Source organism: Nycticebus coucang, chromosome 2 (genome assembly GCF_027406575.1).
Source record: "Nycticebus coucang isolate mNycCou1 chromosome 2, mNycCou1.pri, whole genome shotgun sequence".
Taxonomy (NCBI): domain Eukaryota; kingdom Metazoa; phylum Chordata; class Mammalia; order Primates; family Lorisidae; genus Nycticebus; species Nycticebus coucang.
In genome coordinates, this window is record NC_069781.1 from 7,390,409 (window position 1) to 7,409,490 (window position 19,082).

Genomic DNA, 19,082 nt, shown 5'->3' on the forward strand with positions numbered 1-19,082 from the left:
GGTTGCCCTAAGAGCAGAGAGCATGTTGCTAATAAGTAATAAAAAAACTGGCAGGGAGGCGTCCTCCCGGACCCAGATCTCGGCCTTCCCTCCCGCCTCCCTCCGCGTCCTTCCGGACCCCGGGGCGACGCCGACCCGGCCGAGGGAGCCCGCGGGAGGTGGGCCGGGTCGGGGGCGGGGAGGGCGCGCGTGCGCGAGCTGTCAGCCGGCCCCGCCCCTCCGCCCGCCGCCCCTCCGCCCGCCGCCCCTCCCCCTCCCTCCCCTCCCCTCCCCTCGCGGCCCGGGTTCTGCGGCGGCCGCGGCTGCTTCTTCCTCGGGCCATTTTGCGGTGGAGCGACGGGGAGGAAGAGCTGCCGTGGAGACCCTGGGCGACAGGCGGCGAGCCGGAGGAGGCGCCGGCCGCGGGGATCTCGAGGGGCGAAGCGATCGCCGGGGAGGGGGACCCGAGAGCCGCGCCCGCCGCGCGGAGCGTCCCTTCCCGCCCCTTGCACCATGAGCTGGGGCACCGAGCTCTGGGTGAGTGAGGGGCCGGGCCCCTGGGCTGCGGGGCAGATGCCGGGGGCGCGGGCCCGGCTGTCCGCGCGGGGGAGATGGCGCACGGGTTGGGGTCTCGGCGGCCTGGCGAGGAGGCTGGGGGCCCCGGGCCCTTGGTTGGCCTTGGACCGAGCAGAAGGTGCGAGCCAGTTGGCCCTTCGGAGCCAAGGGGAACTGGCGCGGGTCCCCGGCCACCGGAGAAGGAGGCGCGGGTGGGGTCCCCGCCGCCCCGAGGAGGAGGCGCGGGTCCGGCGCCCCGGGCGGCGGAGGTGGGACGCGGGCCGGCCTCCTCTCTCTCGCCCGCGGCCGGCGGCGTGTGGTGGGAAGAGCCTCGGTCCCTCGGGGCCGGTACCGTGTGGTGGGAAGAGCCTCGGTCCCTCGGGGCCGGTACCGGGGCCCGGGGAGGCGCTGGCCGCGCGCGGCTGCGTGTTTGTCCTGGCGCCCCGGCTCCGACTCCCCGGCTGCCTTCTCCAGAGGGGGTGCCGGCGGGTCGGGCACTCCTCCCGGGGGCGGGGCGCGGGGTTTGGGGTTTGGGGTTTGGGAGTGTCAAGGGCGGCAGGTAGTATCCTCCCTCTGGAGACTAGGACTTCTGACTGGTGGATGGTTCTGGGCGCACTTGCTCTTAAGGGGCAGTTCAGATCCTGAATTTGGTGTGGGGACTGCGGCGTCTGGCCCGGGGTGGGAAAGCCGTAGGTGTTAGGAGGAAATCTTAGTTATCATCCTCAGCAAGAGGCTGTCTCAGGGCAAATCATTCTTTTCCCGCTGCTCAGAGGGAACAGTTTCAAACAAGGACGGTTGGCGAGGAGGGGCGCCTCGCCAGGATCCTCAGCCTGCGGGATGCGGACGGGTAAACAAGCCGCGTGGAGTCTGGAAGGTCTGTCCCGGCCTGAGGGCCAGCAGGAGAGGCCAGGGCAGGTCGCAGGCCGTCCCCGGGGCGGACAGGCTGCCGGCGGTGAAGGAAGGCGACGGGCCGGGGACGGGCAGTGCCTTGGCCAGTGGAAAGGAGGGACGAAGGCTCAATGACTGCCTCGAAACAAATGCTCTCGAGATGAGCCATTTCCCGTGGTGGACTCTGGAGCGCCTGCTCACTACCTTTGTGAATGCCATTTGTAAAGCCTGCGGAGGAGAAAGTGTAGGGTGGTGGTGTTACCTGAGATGAGGCCGAGAAATCTCACGTTGAAGTGAAACAAGGTTAGAGCCCTCACAGGAACCTCTGAGCCATCCTCGCTTAATTTGGGCGGCGGGAGAGGAGGTTGTTTTTACATAACCTTTTGTTAGGCTCAAAAGCAACCACTGTTATTAGTACCAAAATCCTGAGCGCAGTTGCTCCCTTAAATTAATTCATTTTGTAAAAACATTCTCTAACATTTCATGACAAAATTTCCGCTGATGTTTAGGAATAGTCATTTTGAAAATGAAGTAACAGTTTTAAATATTTGCACACACCAGTTTAGGTAAAAATTCACAACTTAAAGTTGCTGTATTAAAGTTTCTTCTTCTAATCCTTTTCCACTCCCTTTAGCTCTTTTTAGCTTATTTTGGGTAAGGGAACAAATCAGAAGTAATCTTTATCAAGAGAATAGAAATTTTGGTACGATAATTTTTCACTTTTTCAAACAGGAGAATGAAATTATGGAGGGAAAAAATGCAGTGTATTTCTGAGTGAAATAAGGACTGAACGCCATGGGGGACATTTCATGGTGACGTTGGTGAATGTTATGGAAGATAACAGGAAGGGAGGAAGTGGCTTTGAGAAGCACTGATAAAATTGCCTTTAGTAGCCAGAGTTATTTTGTGCATTTCTTTTTGGGGTGAAGAAGTAGTAAGGAAGGCAAGGACAGGAGTTGTTGAAAATGAATCAGGACTGGAGTATGTATGAGTGATAAGAAATCTTGGATTTGCTTCACAGTAATTTCGGGTGTTGGCTAGTGAAACAAAACTGGTCTTGAACTGGTAATTGTTGAAGCCAGGTAATGGGCTTTGAAGGTTCATTATACTGCATATGCTAGAAATTTTATACAGTAAACAATAATTGGAGCAGCGCCTGTGGCTTAGTGAGTAGAGCGCTGTTCCCATATACTGAGGGTGGCAGGTTCGAATCCGCCCCGGCCAAACTGCAACAAAAAAATAGCCGGCATTGTGGCGGGCACCTGTGGTCCCATCTACTCGGGAGGCTGAGGCAAGAGAATCGCCTAAGCCCAAAAGCTGGAGGTCGCTGTGAGCTGTGACACTACGGCACTCTACTAAGGGCAATAAAGTGAGACTCTGTCTCTAAAAAAAAAAAGATAATTGGAAAATTTTTAAGGGAGAGGCGTGTACACTGTTTTTCACTTGGTAACTTACTGAGGAAGGATGAATCCGTTATCAGCTCTATATATGCAAGTATGTGGCAGCGAAGAGTTTTATAAAAGAAGACATTCTTGTGAGTATTGGCGTTTGCCTTTGAGTAGCTTATAGTTTAATAGAAGGAAAGGAATGAAATGAACAGATTAGTGCACTGAGAGCAAAATCCCAGTTTTGAGGTTAAATGCAAAGGCACATAGGGCAATAAAATGTTTTCCAGTAGCTTTATTTTATTAGTAGGTTTTGAGATTAAGAAAAAAGAATAATGAAGGATTCAGAAAAATAAACCCCACTTTCTCTGGTGTTGAGAGACTTGGAGTTGGGCAGCCCAGTGAAGGGCAGTGATTCAGGGTTTTCCTTGAATGGTGGCTTTGGAATTGTCCCCTGTGTAATGAGATAATGATGGGGCCCTAAAGCCTAACTTGGGAGAATTATTCTTCTAAAAGGAGAGAGATGGGGCTATGGTTTGGGTGGCCAGGAAATATTCTAACAAGTGGCTACAGCTTTCTTGGACCTTCAAATACCATCAGATTTTATACACATTTTAGGACTTTAGTCATATTTCATATAGGTTTTTTTAAAAAACTACAGGCTTCTAGCGTGCATTTTACATTAAAGGCGTCTTAGCCACATCCTGCTTTGTGGAGGGAGTAAAACCTTTCTCTTCCTCTTCTTCTTCTTCTTTTTTTTTTTTTTAACCCTCTGTAGGAATAAACTTTTTTTTTTTAAAGAGACAGACTCCTGCTCTGTCTGATCATAAATTACTGCAACCTTGAACTCCTGGCATAGCCTGCTATAACCTCGCAAGCTTCTGGGACTATAGGCACACACCAGCATACCTGGCTGATTTTATTTTTTGTAGAGATGGGGGTCTCACTGTGTTTTTCAGGCTGATCTTGAACTCTTGGCCCCAAGTAATCCTCCTGCTTTGGCCTCCCAAAGTTCTGGGATTATAGGAGGGAGCCACTGCACCTAACCTAAACTTTAATATTCTAGGGAATTTTTGAGAAATTGTAAATATTGTAAAAATTATAAAAATTTTTGAGAAATTGTAAATATGTAAGGAAATTATCATACACCTGTGAAAATGAACTCAAATCCCATAATTTGTACTAACTTTATTGGATTTGTCTACATTTAAATTGGGGCTTCTATCTTTTCATCCAAGGGTCATAACGGTATGAATGGGTTTTATAAAGTGATGAGGTTATAATAAAATTGTTTTCTGTGCATTTCTTCATAACATTGCCTTTCAATCAACTTTTTAATTTTCTGTTGAACAACTGTGTGCAAGACAGTGGTCTGAGTCTAGGTCATTTTTTTTTTCTTTAAAGGCATAGTCTTGCCGGGCGTTGTGGCGGGCGCCTGTAGTCCCAGCTACTCGGGAGGCTGAGGCAAGAGAATCACTTGGCCCAGGAGTTGAAGGTTGCTGTGAGCTGTGTGAGGCCACGGCACTCTACCGAGGGCCATAACATGAGACTCTGTCTCTACAAAAAATAAATAAATAAATAAATAAAGGCATAGTCCTTTTTTTTTTTTTTTTTTTTTTGAGATAGACTCACTATGTGGCCCTCGGAAGAGTGCTGTGGCATCACAGCTCACAGCAACCTCAAACTTTGGGCTTAAGAAACAATTATCTTGCCTTAGCTTCCCAAGTAGCTGGGACTATAGGCACCCGCCACAATGCCCAGCTATTTTTTGTTGTTGTTGTAGTTGTCATTGTTTGGCAGGCCTGGGCCGAGTTCGAACCCACCAGCCCAGGTGTATGTGGCCAGCGCCTCAGCTGCTGAGCTAGAGGCTCCGAGCCATAGGTCATATTATATACATTGAAAGATGCCTACCTATTTCAGCGGTTTTACCCCTAACCTGCAATGTCAGAATCAAAAGAGAGATTTGTGTTGTTGTTTTTTTTTTGAGACAGAGCCTCAAGCTGTCACCCTAGGTAAAGTGCTGTGGCTTTACGGCTCACAGCAACCTCCAGCTCCTGGGCTCAAGCAATTCTCCTGCCTCAGCCTCAAGTTATTTTTTGGTTGCAGCCGTCATTGTTGTTTGGCGGGCCCGGGCTGGATTTGAACCCGCCAGCTCAGGTGTATGTGGCTGGCGCCTTAGCGGCTTGAGCCACGGGCACCGAGCTGAGATTTATGTTTTTATGTAAGAATAGCGAAAATGCGTTTACTTAAGATTTTGTTAAAAAGAAAACATATTTTCTTTGTTAGTAAAGAAAATTTGTTTACTGACTGGTCATTGGAGAAATGGTAAAAGCGAGCAAGAGGTAGTTTACATTTGAGTGTTTTTTCTTATCCACTTAGTGAAGGAAGTGACAGGTTATTGAAGCGTTAGCTGCGCTTTCTTTTAGCTCGCTCATTAGTATGAAGTAAATCCATTGGAAACTTTAGTTTTCCTCATGATCGTTCTGCTTTTTGCTGCTACCAAATTGCTCAGTGAGAGGCTGGCTTTGTTTCCTAGTATCCTCTCTGCCATCTTTATTTCTCTGTTGTGATACTAATGAGAAAAGAAGTAGCTCAGCGTACAAGAAAGAGAACAGAGAGACCTGAATGATGCATATTGGTTAGCAGAGTAAGAAGCCATCTGTGTTGACTGTAATTTTTTAATCTGTGCTTTTAGAATGGTACCAAGCTTATAATACACATTCCATATTGAGTATGTTGACATTGATTATGTTGTGTACTTTTAAGATGCAGCAGTGTGAGAATTATCTACCAACTGTGCAGAGAACAATGCCTCACTCAGTAGGAGTTCAATAAATTTGAAGGAATGAATAAATCCCCTTTTCCTTTTTGTCTTAAAATTCACTTTTTAAAAGTAATAGGAAGGTCTTTCTGTACTTTGACAGTTGTAAAAAAAATTTTATAATTCTAAGTTTCTCTTCTCTTTCTTTCATTTTTAAGATAGTCTTACTCTGTCACCCTGAGTTAGAGTGCCATGGCATCATCATAGCTCACAGTGACCTCAAACTCTTGGCTCAAGCGATCCTCTTGCTTCAGCCTCCTGAATAGCTGGGACTACAAACACCTGTCACAATGCCAGGCTGTTTTTTCTACTTTTTTTTAGGAGAGAGGGGGTGTCTCACTCTTGCTCAGGCTGGTCTTGAACTCCTGAGCTCAGGCAACTTCCCCCTCCACCCTCCCCCCCAATACATGTAATCTGGTTACTTTTTTTTTTTTTAATCATTACAGTAGGATTTAAAAAATTATTCCAGGCCAGGACAGCGTCTGTGGCTCAAAGGAGTAGGGCACCAGCTCCATATGCCAGAGGTGGTGGGTTCAAACCCAGCCCCAGCCAGAAACTGCAAAAAAAAAAAAAAGAAAATAGTTCCAGTATGGGGAGAATTATTATGATACTTCTTATGACCCTTGATACTAAATTGGAATATGGTATTAACAACAGTCCATAGCTCTTCTTCTGCTCTTTTTTCTTAACCCTTCAGAGAGGTCTGTTTGAGATAAATATAGCAAGACCAACAGGGATGAAAATACTCCCTAAACTATGATCAGTAGAGCAGAACCCCCTGAGAAGAGAGACAAAATCAGCTTAACCCTGCCATCCTTACTCCTCCATTAGGACAAGCTTTGCAAACAGACTTTTCTGCTCAGTAGATATTAAACAAAACAAAACATGGGAGGTCTGGTCATCTTGTGGTTGATATTTATATCTTAACTTGTTGCCTTCACTTTATACATTAGACATAATCCTGAAAATTTGTGTAAATTGCATTTTTGGTAGAGAAAACATACTTTAACCACATAAGGGAGTTTTGTAAGTGTGAACACATTACAACTCACACTTTACATTGGTGAGCTTTTGGATAGTGCTTCTTTGAAAGACTGTTCCAGTATCATCGCCCATTTCCCCGCTTAAGCTAATATTGTGTTTCCTGCAACTATTACTCATACTTGTTTCATCAACACCACCCACGTTAAAAAATAAGGCTTTATTTTAACGCTTAAAAATTGCAAGCTACCAAGAATACACGAATGCCCTGGGAAATTCGTTTAATTAGATTTTAGAATGTGGGTGTGAAGTCCTCTGGAATTAGTGTTTATAAAGAAATATTTGTTTCCTGTTTTAGTAATCTACACTCATACTAGCTTGAGTCTAGTGATGGGCCTCCTTCAAAAAAATGTGAAAAAAATATTGTGAGGCTAAATATATATGTTATATTAGAGAGTAATTTGGGGATATATAAACGTTAAATATTGATCCATTCCATCTTCTAATTGGGATCAACTTTTAACTCAAACCTCATCCTATTTATAAAATTCTATGTTAAATTTATGTAAAGCTAAGTAGCCTTAACTGTTTAATACTAGAGATAGAGTTAAACCACCAACACTAAAAAAAGGTAGATGAAGCTTCTATTTTCTTCTTGCAATAGCCATTCACATTTAAACTATAACATCATACAAACCGTATTTTTTTTTATTACAGCACATCTTTCTAGTAATTAGAATTAGTTTGTTTTGTTTGTTTTTTGAGGCAAGAGTCTCACTTTGTCATCCTCAGTAGAGTGCCATGGTATCATTATAGCTCACAGCAACCTCAAACTCTTGGACTCAAGCAATTCTCTTGCCTCAGCCTCCTGAGTAGAGTAGCTGGGTCTGCAGGCATCAACCACAATGACCTCTAGTTTTTCTATTTTTGGTAGAGACAGCCTCACTCTTGCTCAGGCTGGTCTGGAGCTCAAGCAATCCACCTACCTTGGCCTCCCAGAGTGCTAGAATTACAGGGATGAGCCACCCCACCTGGCTTTAGAATTAGGTTGTTAATAAGAATTAGACTGGTGCAGTGGCTCACGCTTGTAATCCCAGCACTTGAGAGGCCAAGGCGGGTGGATTGCCTGAGCTCATCAGTTCGAGACCAGTGTGAGCCAAAGCGAAACCTTGTCTCAAAAAAAATAGCCGGGTGTTGTGGCAGGCACCTGTTCCCAGCTACTTGGGAGGGTGAGGCAAGAGAATTGCCTAAGCCCAGGAGTTTGAGGTTGCTGTGAGCTATGACTGCATGGCACTTTACCAAGGGTGACAAAATGAGACTCTGTCTCAGACTAACACCTGTGGTTTCCATTTGTACACTTAGACGGCTCTGGTTTTCATTCATACTTTTCTGCTTTATGTGGGCTCTGAAAATGTAAATAGCTTGTGATTGCATAAACTCTGTAGTTCTTGTAATATTGTCACACGAACCGTCCCCTACTGCCTTAACCACTGTTGGATAATTATTGTCATCACTTGCCATTTATTGAGTGCCTACCATGTTCCAGCTTTTGTGCGAAGTGTTTTCCATCTCTCCTCTCATTTATTCTTCACAAGAACCCAGTAAGGTGAGCACCACTTGTGCCTGTATCCAGAAAGAAGATACTGAGATGCAGAGCAGAAAAGGTTTGAAAGGAAAGAGAAGGAAGCTGTCAGACTGTAAGACAGACCCGACAACGTCCCTGCCAGGCCAATGAGGAGCTCTGGAGCAAAGATTACTCAGGTCAGGGACACTTTGGGCAGGGCCCCATACCTCTGCCTTGCTCACTCATTGGCCAATAAGTAGCCACGCTGAAAAGACTCAGGAGTTTGAGACCAGCTTGAGCAAGAGTGAGACCTACTAAAAATAGAAAATAGAAAAACTAGTGGGGCATTTTGGTGGGCATCTGTAGCTACTTGGGAGGCTAAGGCAAGAGAACCGCTTGAACCCCAGAGTTTGAGGTTGCTGTGAGCTATGACAGCACGGCACTCCACCCAGAGCAACAGAGACTGTGTATCAAACAAAAAGAATTACCAAATTTTGGCATTCTTATTTGGTATTATTGCCCCCAGGTACTCTTTTAGAGCCCTCAGTCTTCTTTGCCACACGTCATTATGCCAGTCCCCCATCTTTTATAATACCAAACGTTTAAGTGCCTAATACACCTTTATTAGGGGATTTAAATATCCTTCATAACCTAAAGAGGACACAGTAGTTTCCTAGTTATTTCAATTTTATAGATAAGGCTCAGAGAGGTGAAGTTACTTATGGGCTCACCAAATAGTACTACTGCTAATATTTACATACAGTTTTTGTTTTTTGTTTTTTGTTTTCTGACGCCAAATGAAGCCCAGGGTAATTACAAACTGCATCTTTGTATTGGTGCACGGTTCCCTTTATCCCGGTCATTCACGCATATTTCCCCTGTCACTGCTGTAGGTTTTGCTGTGTAAAACACCTGATGTTCCTGTCGAGAATCATTGAGAATCAATGACTCATGCTGCTACCTGCTGTAGACCTAGCAGAAAAGAGTCGTGAAGGAAGTTTATATTCTAGCAGGCGTTTCGCAGATTCCTAGCCATCCATCCTTTTATTCTTTTCAATCCCAAGCTATTGTTTTTCCTTTCTAATTTAAAGAAATTAATTTGTTCGGGTATTAACTAGTAGGAGTAGTGTCAGGGTTTTGAATTTTTGTCAAACGGAGTATGTCTTGGTGAAATGTATTTTTAATTAAATCGAGAAAGAACAGGTGGACTCTAGGTATTGGCCACTTTGTGGGGTTTGGGGATGTCACACGCAGGGTTGTCATGTGGAACAAAAGGCTAAACTTTCTCTGTCCTCTCTATTGCAAAAGAAAAGGTGGCACCTGTGAAGGAAGCGTTCCCCTGTGTACTTGTATTTGCACAGCCAGAATTGACAGTGAATTCTTGAAATGCATTTTGTTACTAGATGAGTTCTTAGGCTAAATGGTGTGGGTGCTCCCAGTCGAGTGAGGCAGCGCTGGAGGGCTCAGCCTGGGTCGCATTGCTGTCCTAATCTAACATTTATTAGTGTTGGGCAAGTCCTTGCATCTCTGTTCCTCACCTTCCCAGTCTATGAAGCACCGTCTGCCGAGGCTTGCCTTTCTCTTCACAAGAAGGTGTAAAGAGGCTCGGCACCTGTGGCTCAAGCAGCTAAGGCACCAGCCACATACACCTGAGCTGGTGGGTTTGAATCCAGCCCGGGCCCGCCAAACAACAATGACGGTTGCAACCAAAAATTTGCCGGGCGTTGTGGCGGGCACCTGTAGTCCCAGCTACTTGGGAGGCGGAGACAGGAGACTCACTTGAGCCCAGGAGTTTGAGGTTGCTGTGAGCTGTGATACACAGCACTCTACCCAGGGCAACAGCTTGAGGCTCTGTCTCAAAAAAAAAGAAGGTGTAAAGATGAGTGCTTGTAGGTAAAGCACTTTGAGACTGTTGGAGAGGTGATAGGTAAAGACAGTTATTATAAGGAGAAAGGTTAAGGAAAATACCCTATTTCTTGGCAACAAATTGTAGAACTCTCTCCTGCTGTAAGAAGAACTATGAAAATGATCAATTTACTGTTCTAGACTTTTAGTTTTCACAGTGACTCTCCGTCTTTTGATTTGCAATTCTGTGTCCATGTTGATAATAAAAGAAAGTAACCCTAATATTAAGAAAATACCAGAAATCATTGCTTCGAAAAGGAAATCTGGATCTCAAAGATCATATCAACTTCACATTGATTCTTTTCTTTCTTTCTTTCTTTTTTAATATAAAATGCACTTCAAAACACTAACCATACTAATTTTTAGCAATATGGTTGGGTTTACTTGTGTACTTTGTCTCTAAGTGGAAATAGTTCTCTTTGGCTGTTACTGCCACTTTTTAAAAAAGTTTTACGAAAAAGAAAAAAAAACTTCTACTGAAGTCACATTATTTTCCCCCACCCCAAAAGCTGAATATTTGCTATTTGAGACATCTAATGGATTATTCAGATTGCTTCACAATTTATTTCTTCTTAGCAAAGATAAAAGCTTTAAAAATATTGCATTAGAAAACAAAAAAAGAAAGAAGAAAAGAAAGGATGCCTGGCCTCAGACCTTGTATTGGTTTGGGTGGCAGAGCACCTTCAAAAAAATCCTCTGCATTAGGACAGATATGTATGGAAATTTCTGGCATAGACAAATGGATTTCATGAGTGCATATCTGTATATAAAATATATTTTTCACCATGACTGAAAATAATTTTTTTGAGACAGACTCTCAAACTGTTGCTCTAGGTAGAGTGCTGTGGCATCATAGCTCACTGCAGCCTCAAATTCTTGGGCTCAAGTGATCCTCTTGCCTCAATTTTTCTATTTTTAGTAGAGATGGGATCTTGCTTTTGCTCAGGCTGGTCTCAAACTCATGAGCTCAAGAAATCCACCGTCCTTGGCCTCTCAGAGTGCTAGGATTACAGGCGTGAGCCACTGTGCCTTGCCCATGACTCTGAATTTTTATTTATTTATATTTTATTATTTTTATTTTGAGACAGAATCTCACTATGTCACCCTCTGTAGAGTGCTGTACATCACAGCTCACAGCAACCTCAAACTCTTGGGCTTAAGCGATTCTCTTGCCTCAGCCTTCCAAGCAGCCGGGCCTACAGGCACCTGCCACAACGCCTGGCTATTTTGTTGTTGTAGTTGTTGTTTAGCAGGCCCAGGCCAGGTTTGAACCTGCCAACCCCGTGTATGTGGCCGGTGCCTTAACCGCTGAGCTACAGGAGCCAAGCTGACTCTGAATTTTTTAATTGAATTTTACTTATCCTTAAAAATAGGCCATCTGTTTTCACGTTCGACATTTTAAAAGATGGTAAGATGTTCCATGCAAAGTCTCTGTGTCATCCCAGGAAAAATTAAGTTATCATCATTACCATTTTTGGCGTGAGGTGTGGCGGAGGTATGCATAAAAGAAGAAACCAAATGAAATGATCAAAGTTACATTATACCAGGTAAGAGACACAGACATAGCAAGTGTGTTTGCAATTTACTTATGTCATCCCCGACATACTTTTTTTTTTTTTGAGACAGAGTTTCACTGTGTTGCCTGGTAGAGTGCGGTGCCATCACAGCTCACAGCAACCTTCAACTCTTGAGCTTAGGCGATTCTCTTGCCTCAGCCTCCTGAGTAGCCCACCACAACGCCCAGCTACTGTTTGGTTGTAGTTGTCATTGTTGTTTGGCGGACCTGGGCTGAGTTCAAACCCTTCAGCTCTGGTGTATGTGGCTGGCCCCCCAGCCACTGTGCTACAGGCGTCCAGCCACACGCCATACATTTTTTTAGCACCTGGTCAGTGCCAAGATATGGTTCTTGCTCTCATGTACTTTATAGTCCCGTAGGGTGCAGAAATGACAGAACAGTGTGCTGAGAACTGAGGCAGGGTAACTACGTGGAAATGCTTACACGGGTGTGACTCAGCTGGAAGGAGTGAGTTGTACAGGTGAAGGGGAGATCTGGACAGAAACCTCCTGGAAGGGAGAGTCCAAAGGCCCGGAAATGTCAGAGGACAGCGAGCTCTCACATGAGCAGAGCGTGTGATGGGGCCCAAAGAGGAGCCTGAATGGTCAACTGTAGCTAAAACCCACACGAGGACTGTGTGTGAGAATAGGAGGGTACCTCATGCCCTGAGAGAGTACGAGGGATACCCTTGAACTACCGCAAGCAAGTATCCACGGTGCCAGTGTTGCAGTGTGGACGAAGGTGGACAGGCGCGAGGTAGCTGCAGCCTGCCTACACTCATTGGCCGACTAGCTTCTTCATGTGGGTTGGTGCAGAGAGCCTTGCTGGGTTTCCACGCACCAGCATTTTTATATGGGTGGAATTAGGTTAAAGCAAACTGCCAGGGAGCCTTGGATGCCTAAAGAAGGCCTAGCAGTGAACATCTTGAGAAGGGAGCCAGAGGGTGGGGAGGGGAAGGCTGGTCCACGGCTCTGGCCTGCAAGCTAAATAGTATACCAGCCACAGGGCCTTTGTCCAGCAGCTGTGCTCAAAACCCAAGTCCACTGTCACTTCATTTTAGTCCCGTCTGTCTCTGCTAGGCTGGCACCGCCTTGATAGGGCTATCAAGGTTTGCCCTTCAGCTCTTTTAAGCTAACAGATTTATTATTTTCAGTATACCTGGAGGTGACTCATACTTACTAAGTTCCCAAGACTGTTGAAGAAACCAGAATGCAAAATGTTAAACTTATACAGTGAGGAATATATTTATAAGGAAGCTGGATCGTCTTCGTATTTGCTGATCTGTGCAGTCTCTCCCTGCAGGCTAATCCGTGTGGAAATCTGTGTTCTGTAGGAAGTTTCTTGGAGAGCATACAAATCAAAATAGAGTTGGGTGAATTTAAGGACCAACGATAGGGAGCTATAGCAGCCTAAGGCCTCTTTCTCTGCCAGAGGGTCAGAGCTACGTGAAGAATAGGATAGAATCTATTTGATAGGTGCTACCTAGATGGTTCTTTTTCAGTTAACCCGTCCTTTCTCTAGGTAGACTATACTACAGCCTGGGTAGTTATAGTTAGATCTTCTAAATTATAATCTCTGTTCAATCCTGCATGCCTGAGATTACACCCAGGGACCCAGATTGGATGTTGGGCATTCATCATCTCATCACTTTCTAGCAATTTCCAAACTGGCAAGTCTGAGAATCTATAGTTTGTTTATGAGAGTCTATAATTTTAAAAGCCGTCCCGCCCAGGTGCAGTGGCACGTGTCAGTAGTCCCAGGTACTCAGGAGGCTGAGGGAAGAGGATCTCTTGAGCCCACAAGTTCAAGATGACAATGAGCTATGATTACACCATAGGTGACAGAGCAAGACCCAATCTCTAAAAAAGAAATTTTAAAGCTCTTCTAATTTTTTTTTTTTTTTTTTGAGACAGAATCTCAGTCTGTCACCCTGGGTAGAGTGCTATGGTGTCATTGTAGCTTACTGCAACATCAAATTCCTGGGCTCAAATGATCCTCCTGCCTCAGTCTCCCTAGTAGCTGGGACTACAGGTGCCCACTGCCCTACCCCTTCTATTTTTTGTAGAGATAGGGTCTCGCTCTTGATCAGGCTTGTCTCAAACTCCTGACCTCAAGCAATCTTTCCACCTTGGCCTCCCAAAGTGCTAGGACTATAGGCATGAGCCAGCACACCTGGCCAGGAGATATACATTTGGCTCACAGAGGCTTGGTGCCCACTGCTCATTGGTTAGGGCACCAGCCACATACACTGGGGTTGGCGGGTTCAAACCCAGCCTGCGCCTGCTAAACAACAACAACAACAAAATAACCAGCGTTGTGGTGGGCAATGTAGTCCCAGCTACTTAGGAGGTTGAGGCAAGAGAATCGCTTAAGCCCAAGAGTTTGAGGTTGCTGTGAGCTGTGATGCCACAGCACTCTACTGAGAGTGACACAGTGAAACTATGTTCCCCCCAAAAAAAATTGATTCATAGACAAGCTAGAGTTAAAATGGTAACATTCAAAGCTCTTGTCTTAGTTATATTTTTTCAAGCACTGTTATTTAACTTTAGCACTCTGTTGCTTAGTACAACTGTCATAATATGTTGCCCTTTTGGACAGTGACTGTGCTGACTGTTTGCTGAAGTGTTTACCTTACTGAGAATCATTTTGTGGAACTTGTTTTAGATTGGGAGGGGTGTAGACTGTGAAGAGTTGATTGGTTGAGTAAATTTTTGTAAGAGCATAGGCAGAGCTTGCAGCTTTGATATGCTTAGAGGTTAGCTAATGTACCAAGTCATACGTGAAAAAATAAAAACAAATGGCTGCTGATTGGCATTCCATTTTTTATAGTAATCTGAAATTAATGTCGCATATGCATCATTTTAATAGGCATTTGTAGACAGTCCAGTAGTACAGTATAGACTCGGTTCCTTTGAAAGCTGCCTGTGAGCTGTGACCTGGAGATGAATGGAGAATGTTTAGAATTATTCTAGTTCACACTTTGTTGCATGAGATTTCTGTTGTACCTGATATTGTTTAATTGTTTAATTTTCTTCTTTATCTTTCTCAGAGGAAGTTTCTAATTCTTTTTTTTGGAGACAGAGTCTCATCTTGAATGACATCAGAGCTCACAGCAACTGCAAACATTTGGGCTCGAGCATCCTCTTGCCTCAGGCTCCCTAGGAGAAGGGACTGCAGGTGTCAGCCACAATGCCCAGAGAATTTTTTAGTAGAAACAGAGTCTTGTTCCTGCTCATGCTGGTCTTGAACTCCCGAGCTCAGGTGATCTACCTGCCTCAGCCTCCCAGAGTGCTAAGATTGCAGTGTGAGCCATGCCACCCAGCCAGAAGTTTCAAATTCTTAATACTAGGTCAGCAAATAAATCATATTTTTGGAGAACTCTGTCTCACATATGGGACAGATTCTACTTTGCAAGGTTGTCCACAATACCCACCATCCCACATGCTCATTACAATGTGTCCTCAAGGCTCCTCCCATTGAGTGGTGGGAAAGGGCTTATGTCCCTTCCTCCTGGACTTAGGAGTATCTTTGTAACTGTCCTGACCAATAGAGTGTGGTGAAAGTAAGGCCACAAAATTTCTGGGGCAGGATTGTGAATATACACTTTTGCCTTGTTCTTTGGAGATGCTAGTTCTTAGAACTTAGTCGCCATGTGGTTAGGAAGCCCGGACGGCACACAGACCATATAGAGAAGCCAGCTGTAGAGGTTCTCGTTGACAGCCCAGCTGAGGTCTCAGCCAACAGTCACAGTCCGCCCCCAGCCATGTGAGTGAAGGGCTACCAGATGGTTCTAGCCCCCCGGAAATTTGAACCCCAGCATTAAAGCCTTTTCAGCTGAGGCTCTGCTATGTAGAACAGATACATGTCCTGTCCAAGTTCCTCACTCCTAAGGAAATGATTATGTCCCACTAACTTTGAGGGGTGATTTATTGTACAGCAACAACTAAAACAACATCCTTGCATGTTGTAGGAGATAGTGATACTACGCGTTCCTCATTTATTCAAGGACAGGGTTGCCATGTGTCCTTTTATTCTATCTTAAAATAAGATCATTTTCTCTTTGAAGAAATCATTAGAATAAGAAATTGGGCGGTGCCTGTGGCCCAAAGGGGTAGAGCGCCGGCCCCATATGCTGGAGGTGGTGGGTTCAAACCCAGCCCCGGCCAAAAACTACAAAAAAAAAAAAAAGAAAGAAATTGAAGAATTGAGGAGTTTTATGGCTATTTTTTTTTTCTGAAGCTGATGGGATAGGAAACCTAGAAGCTCTGACATTAAGACGTGAAGATTTACTGTAGAAAAACAAATCCTTAAACTATGTTTGTTCTAAGGTTCTTATCACAAGATGATACAGTTAATAAAGTCTCAAGATTTTTATGTTATTGTCGTAACCGTGGAGTCACGAAACAGGACATTTTATTGCGGTCTCATTTGCAAGAAATGGTTTTTCCCTTTTCCTCTCTTAATTTCATCTCTTCTTTGATATATAAGCCATGCCAATCTTCTTCAGAAGGATTATTTTGAGAAATTTCAAATAAAATGCAAAACTTTCTGTAGCTTTCGTTGTGAGATAGTCACTGTTCCAGAGGCAGTAAATGAGCCTGAGGAAGTCAGGGTCACGGATCTGGTTCTCTCTGCTCCTCGCGCCCTCTTTGTCTTCACAGAGTGAAAGACTTGGGTTAGATAGGCTCTGACGGCTTTTCATTTTATTTCTTTTGTAGAGATAGTTTCACTTTATTGCCTTCGGTAGAGTGCTGTGGCATCACAGCTCACAGCAACCTCAGACTCCTGGGCTTAAGCGATTCTCTTGCCTCAGCCTCCCAAGTAGCTGGGACTACAGGCGACCGCCACAACGCCCAGCTATTTTTTGGTGTTGCGGTTTGGCCGGGGCCAGGTTTGAACCCGCCACCCTTGGTATATGGGGCCGGCGCCTTACCGACGGAGCCACAGGCACTGCCTGGCTGTTCATTTTTTTAAGTTTTTGAGACAGTCTCTCTCTGTCGCCCTAGGTAGAAAGCCATGTGTCACGTCTCACAGCAACCTCAAACTCCTGGGTTCAAGCCATCTTCTTGCCTTGGCCTCCCCAATAGCTGGGACTACAGGCTCCTGCCATGACACCTGGCTATTATTAGAGATGGGGCCTGGCTCTTACTCAGGCTGGTCTTGAACTCCTGACCTCAAGGAATCCACCCATCTTGACCTCCCAGAGTGCTAGGAGTACAGGAGTGAGCCAATATGCCCAGTTGGCTGTTTATTTTTAAGTTCTTTTATCTTATTTTTATAAGATTTCTACAGTTGAGTGAGCGTGTCATACTGTTCAAGAGCATGGGTCTGGCCATGCATGGTGGCTCACATAATCCCGGCTGAAGTGGGAGGCATGAGGTGGGATGATCACTTGAGGCCAGGAGTTTGAGTTTGAGACCAGCATGGACAACATACTGAGACTCTGTCTCTATGGAAAAAAGAGAAAAAAGAAAAATTAACCAGCCATAGTGGCATGTACCTGTAGTTTCAGCTACTTGGGAGACTAAGCCAGGAGGACAGCTTGAGCCCAGTAGTTCCGGAGTACAAGGAGCTATGATTGTGCCACTGCACTCTAGCCTGGGCAGCAGAGTGAGACACTATCTCAAAAAAAAAAAAAAAAAAAAGAGGTGTAAGAGTATGTATGGGTCTGCAGCGTACAGCCAGACAGTTTGATTCATATCCTGATAACTACTGGATGATTTTAGACAAGTCATTTAATTTCAGTTCCTTTACCTATAAAATGGGGATAATGATGGTGTCTACCTTATAAGGTTATTAAGGATATTGAGTTAATGAATCCCTACTTAGAGCAGTAAATATCTGACACAGAAAGCTGTATTCATATTGGCTATTGTTACTCACCTCCACATGTTGTTGGTTGTGATAATATTTCATGCTTGTTTTTTTTGTTTGGTTTGGTTTGGTTTTTTTTGAGACAGAGTCTCACTTTCTTGCTCCCAGTAGAGTGCTGTGGCATCACAGCTCACAGCAACCTCAAACTCTTGGGCTCAATTCATCCTCTTGCCTTGGCCTCCCAACTAACTGGGATTACAGGCACCCACCACTATTCCCAGCTGTTTTTTGGAGACAAGGTCTTGCTCTTGCTCAGCCTGGTCTCGAACTCGTGAGCTCAAGTGATTCACCTGCTCTGCCTCCCAGAGCGCTAGGATTATAGGTGTCATTGATATCCTGAATGCCATGTCAAGAAGAGACTGACTGAGTACTTCCTTGTTAGGGGTATTGTAGAAGTGATCAATGAATTGGGTGTAAACTATTAGACTGCATGACCTCCAGGCCCTTGAACCCAAGTGTTCTAAGGTAATATGAGTCCCAGGATCAACTGACACTGAAATATTTGTTCTAGACATTCATAATGAATAAGACTATATTAGTGTCAATTATAATAGAGTAACTACCTTTTTTGTTTGTTTGTTTGAGACAGAGTCTCACTATGTCAACTTCGGTAGAGCGATGTGGCATCACAGCTCACAGCAACCTCAAACTCTTGGGCTCAAGCAATCCTCTTGCCTCAGCCTCCCAAGTAGCTGGGACTACAGGCACCCACCACAACACCCGGCTATTTTTTGTGGCAATTGTCCTTGTTGTTTAGCTGGCCCGGGCTGGGTTCAAACCTGCCAGCCTCAGTGTACGTGGTGACACTGTAACCACTGTGCTGCAGGCGCTGAGCCTAGAGTAACTACTTCTAAGGCTAGAAATTCTATGTAGAAATTTTATATTTGGTTCCCACTGAGGAGCTCAAAGAAATGTTAATAATGTTAATAGGAGGTTTGTAAGGGTTCAGCAGTTCAAAAAATGACACATAAATAGAATCATGAGGTATATTCCTTAAGTTGTCAGGCTCACTATGTATAGACTGGGTGTCTTGGGTGTGATTCCCTAGGCAAAAATATCAGGAACGATTGCTGAACAAAGTCTTTTGGGGGAAGGAAACTGAAAGTCTTATAGCTTTATTTTATAAGATTAGCAAGTTAATAAGGTAGATAAATAAGATTAGCAAGTTAATAAGGTAGATAAATAATGTTATTTCACAAAAACTTTAGGTGGTCTATTGCTTTGTTTGATAAAAGTTTTCAACTGCCTGATGGACTGGAAAAGCAGAATGGTCTGATGGCATTGTACTTCACTTTCTGAATTTCCTTGGATAAGAAAGTATAATGAACAGGCAGTTAGACAGAGGGGGAAAAAACCCTAGAGAGAAGTTGGAAGTAGTTGAGTGGGATAAAGACTATTTCTGATAACTTTAAGCAAATCTGTAAATTGTCATTTGACAATTAAAGATTGAAAGTATAAAAAGTTAACTGCACAAATGGGCAAAGAGCATTCTCCATTAGCACATCAGTTAGGCATCACCCATGAGTCTATAAGATCTTTTTATTCAGGGCAGTGCCTGTGGCTCAGTGAGTAGGG

The 19,082-nt window shown here is 44.6% G+C and overlaps 1 protein-coding gene across 15 annotated transcripts in view; it reads left to right on the forward strand.

Moving 5' to 3' along the window:
- Window positions 1-287: 287 nt before the first annotated feature.
- Window positions 288-19,082, forward strand: part of FNBP1 (formin binding protein 1) — a 144,989-nt gene continuing 126,194 nt past the window's right edge. For 12 of the 15 annotated variants that reach the window (XM_053559721.1, XM_053559720.1, XM_053559723.1 and 9 more), the window contains exon 1: window positions 327-516. In XM_053559721.1, coding sequence (XP_053415696.1) covers window positions 493-516 — 24 coding nt within the window. In that variant the 5' untranslated portion in view covers window positions 327-492. Of the gene's footprint in view, window positions 517-19,082 lie in introns of all 15 variants that reach the window. The other 3 variants (XM_053559718.1, XM_053559757.1, XM_053559735.1) reach the window with 1 other exon arrangement.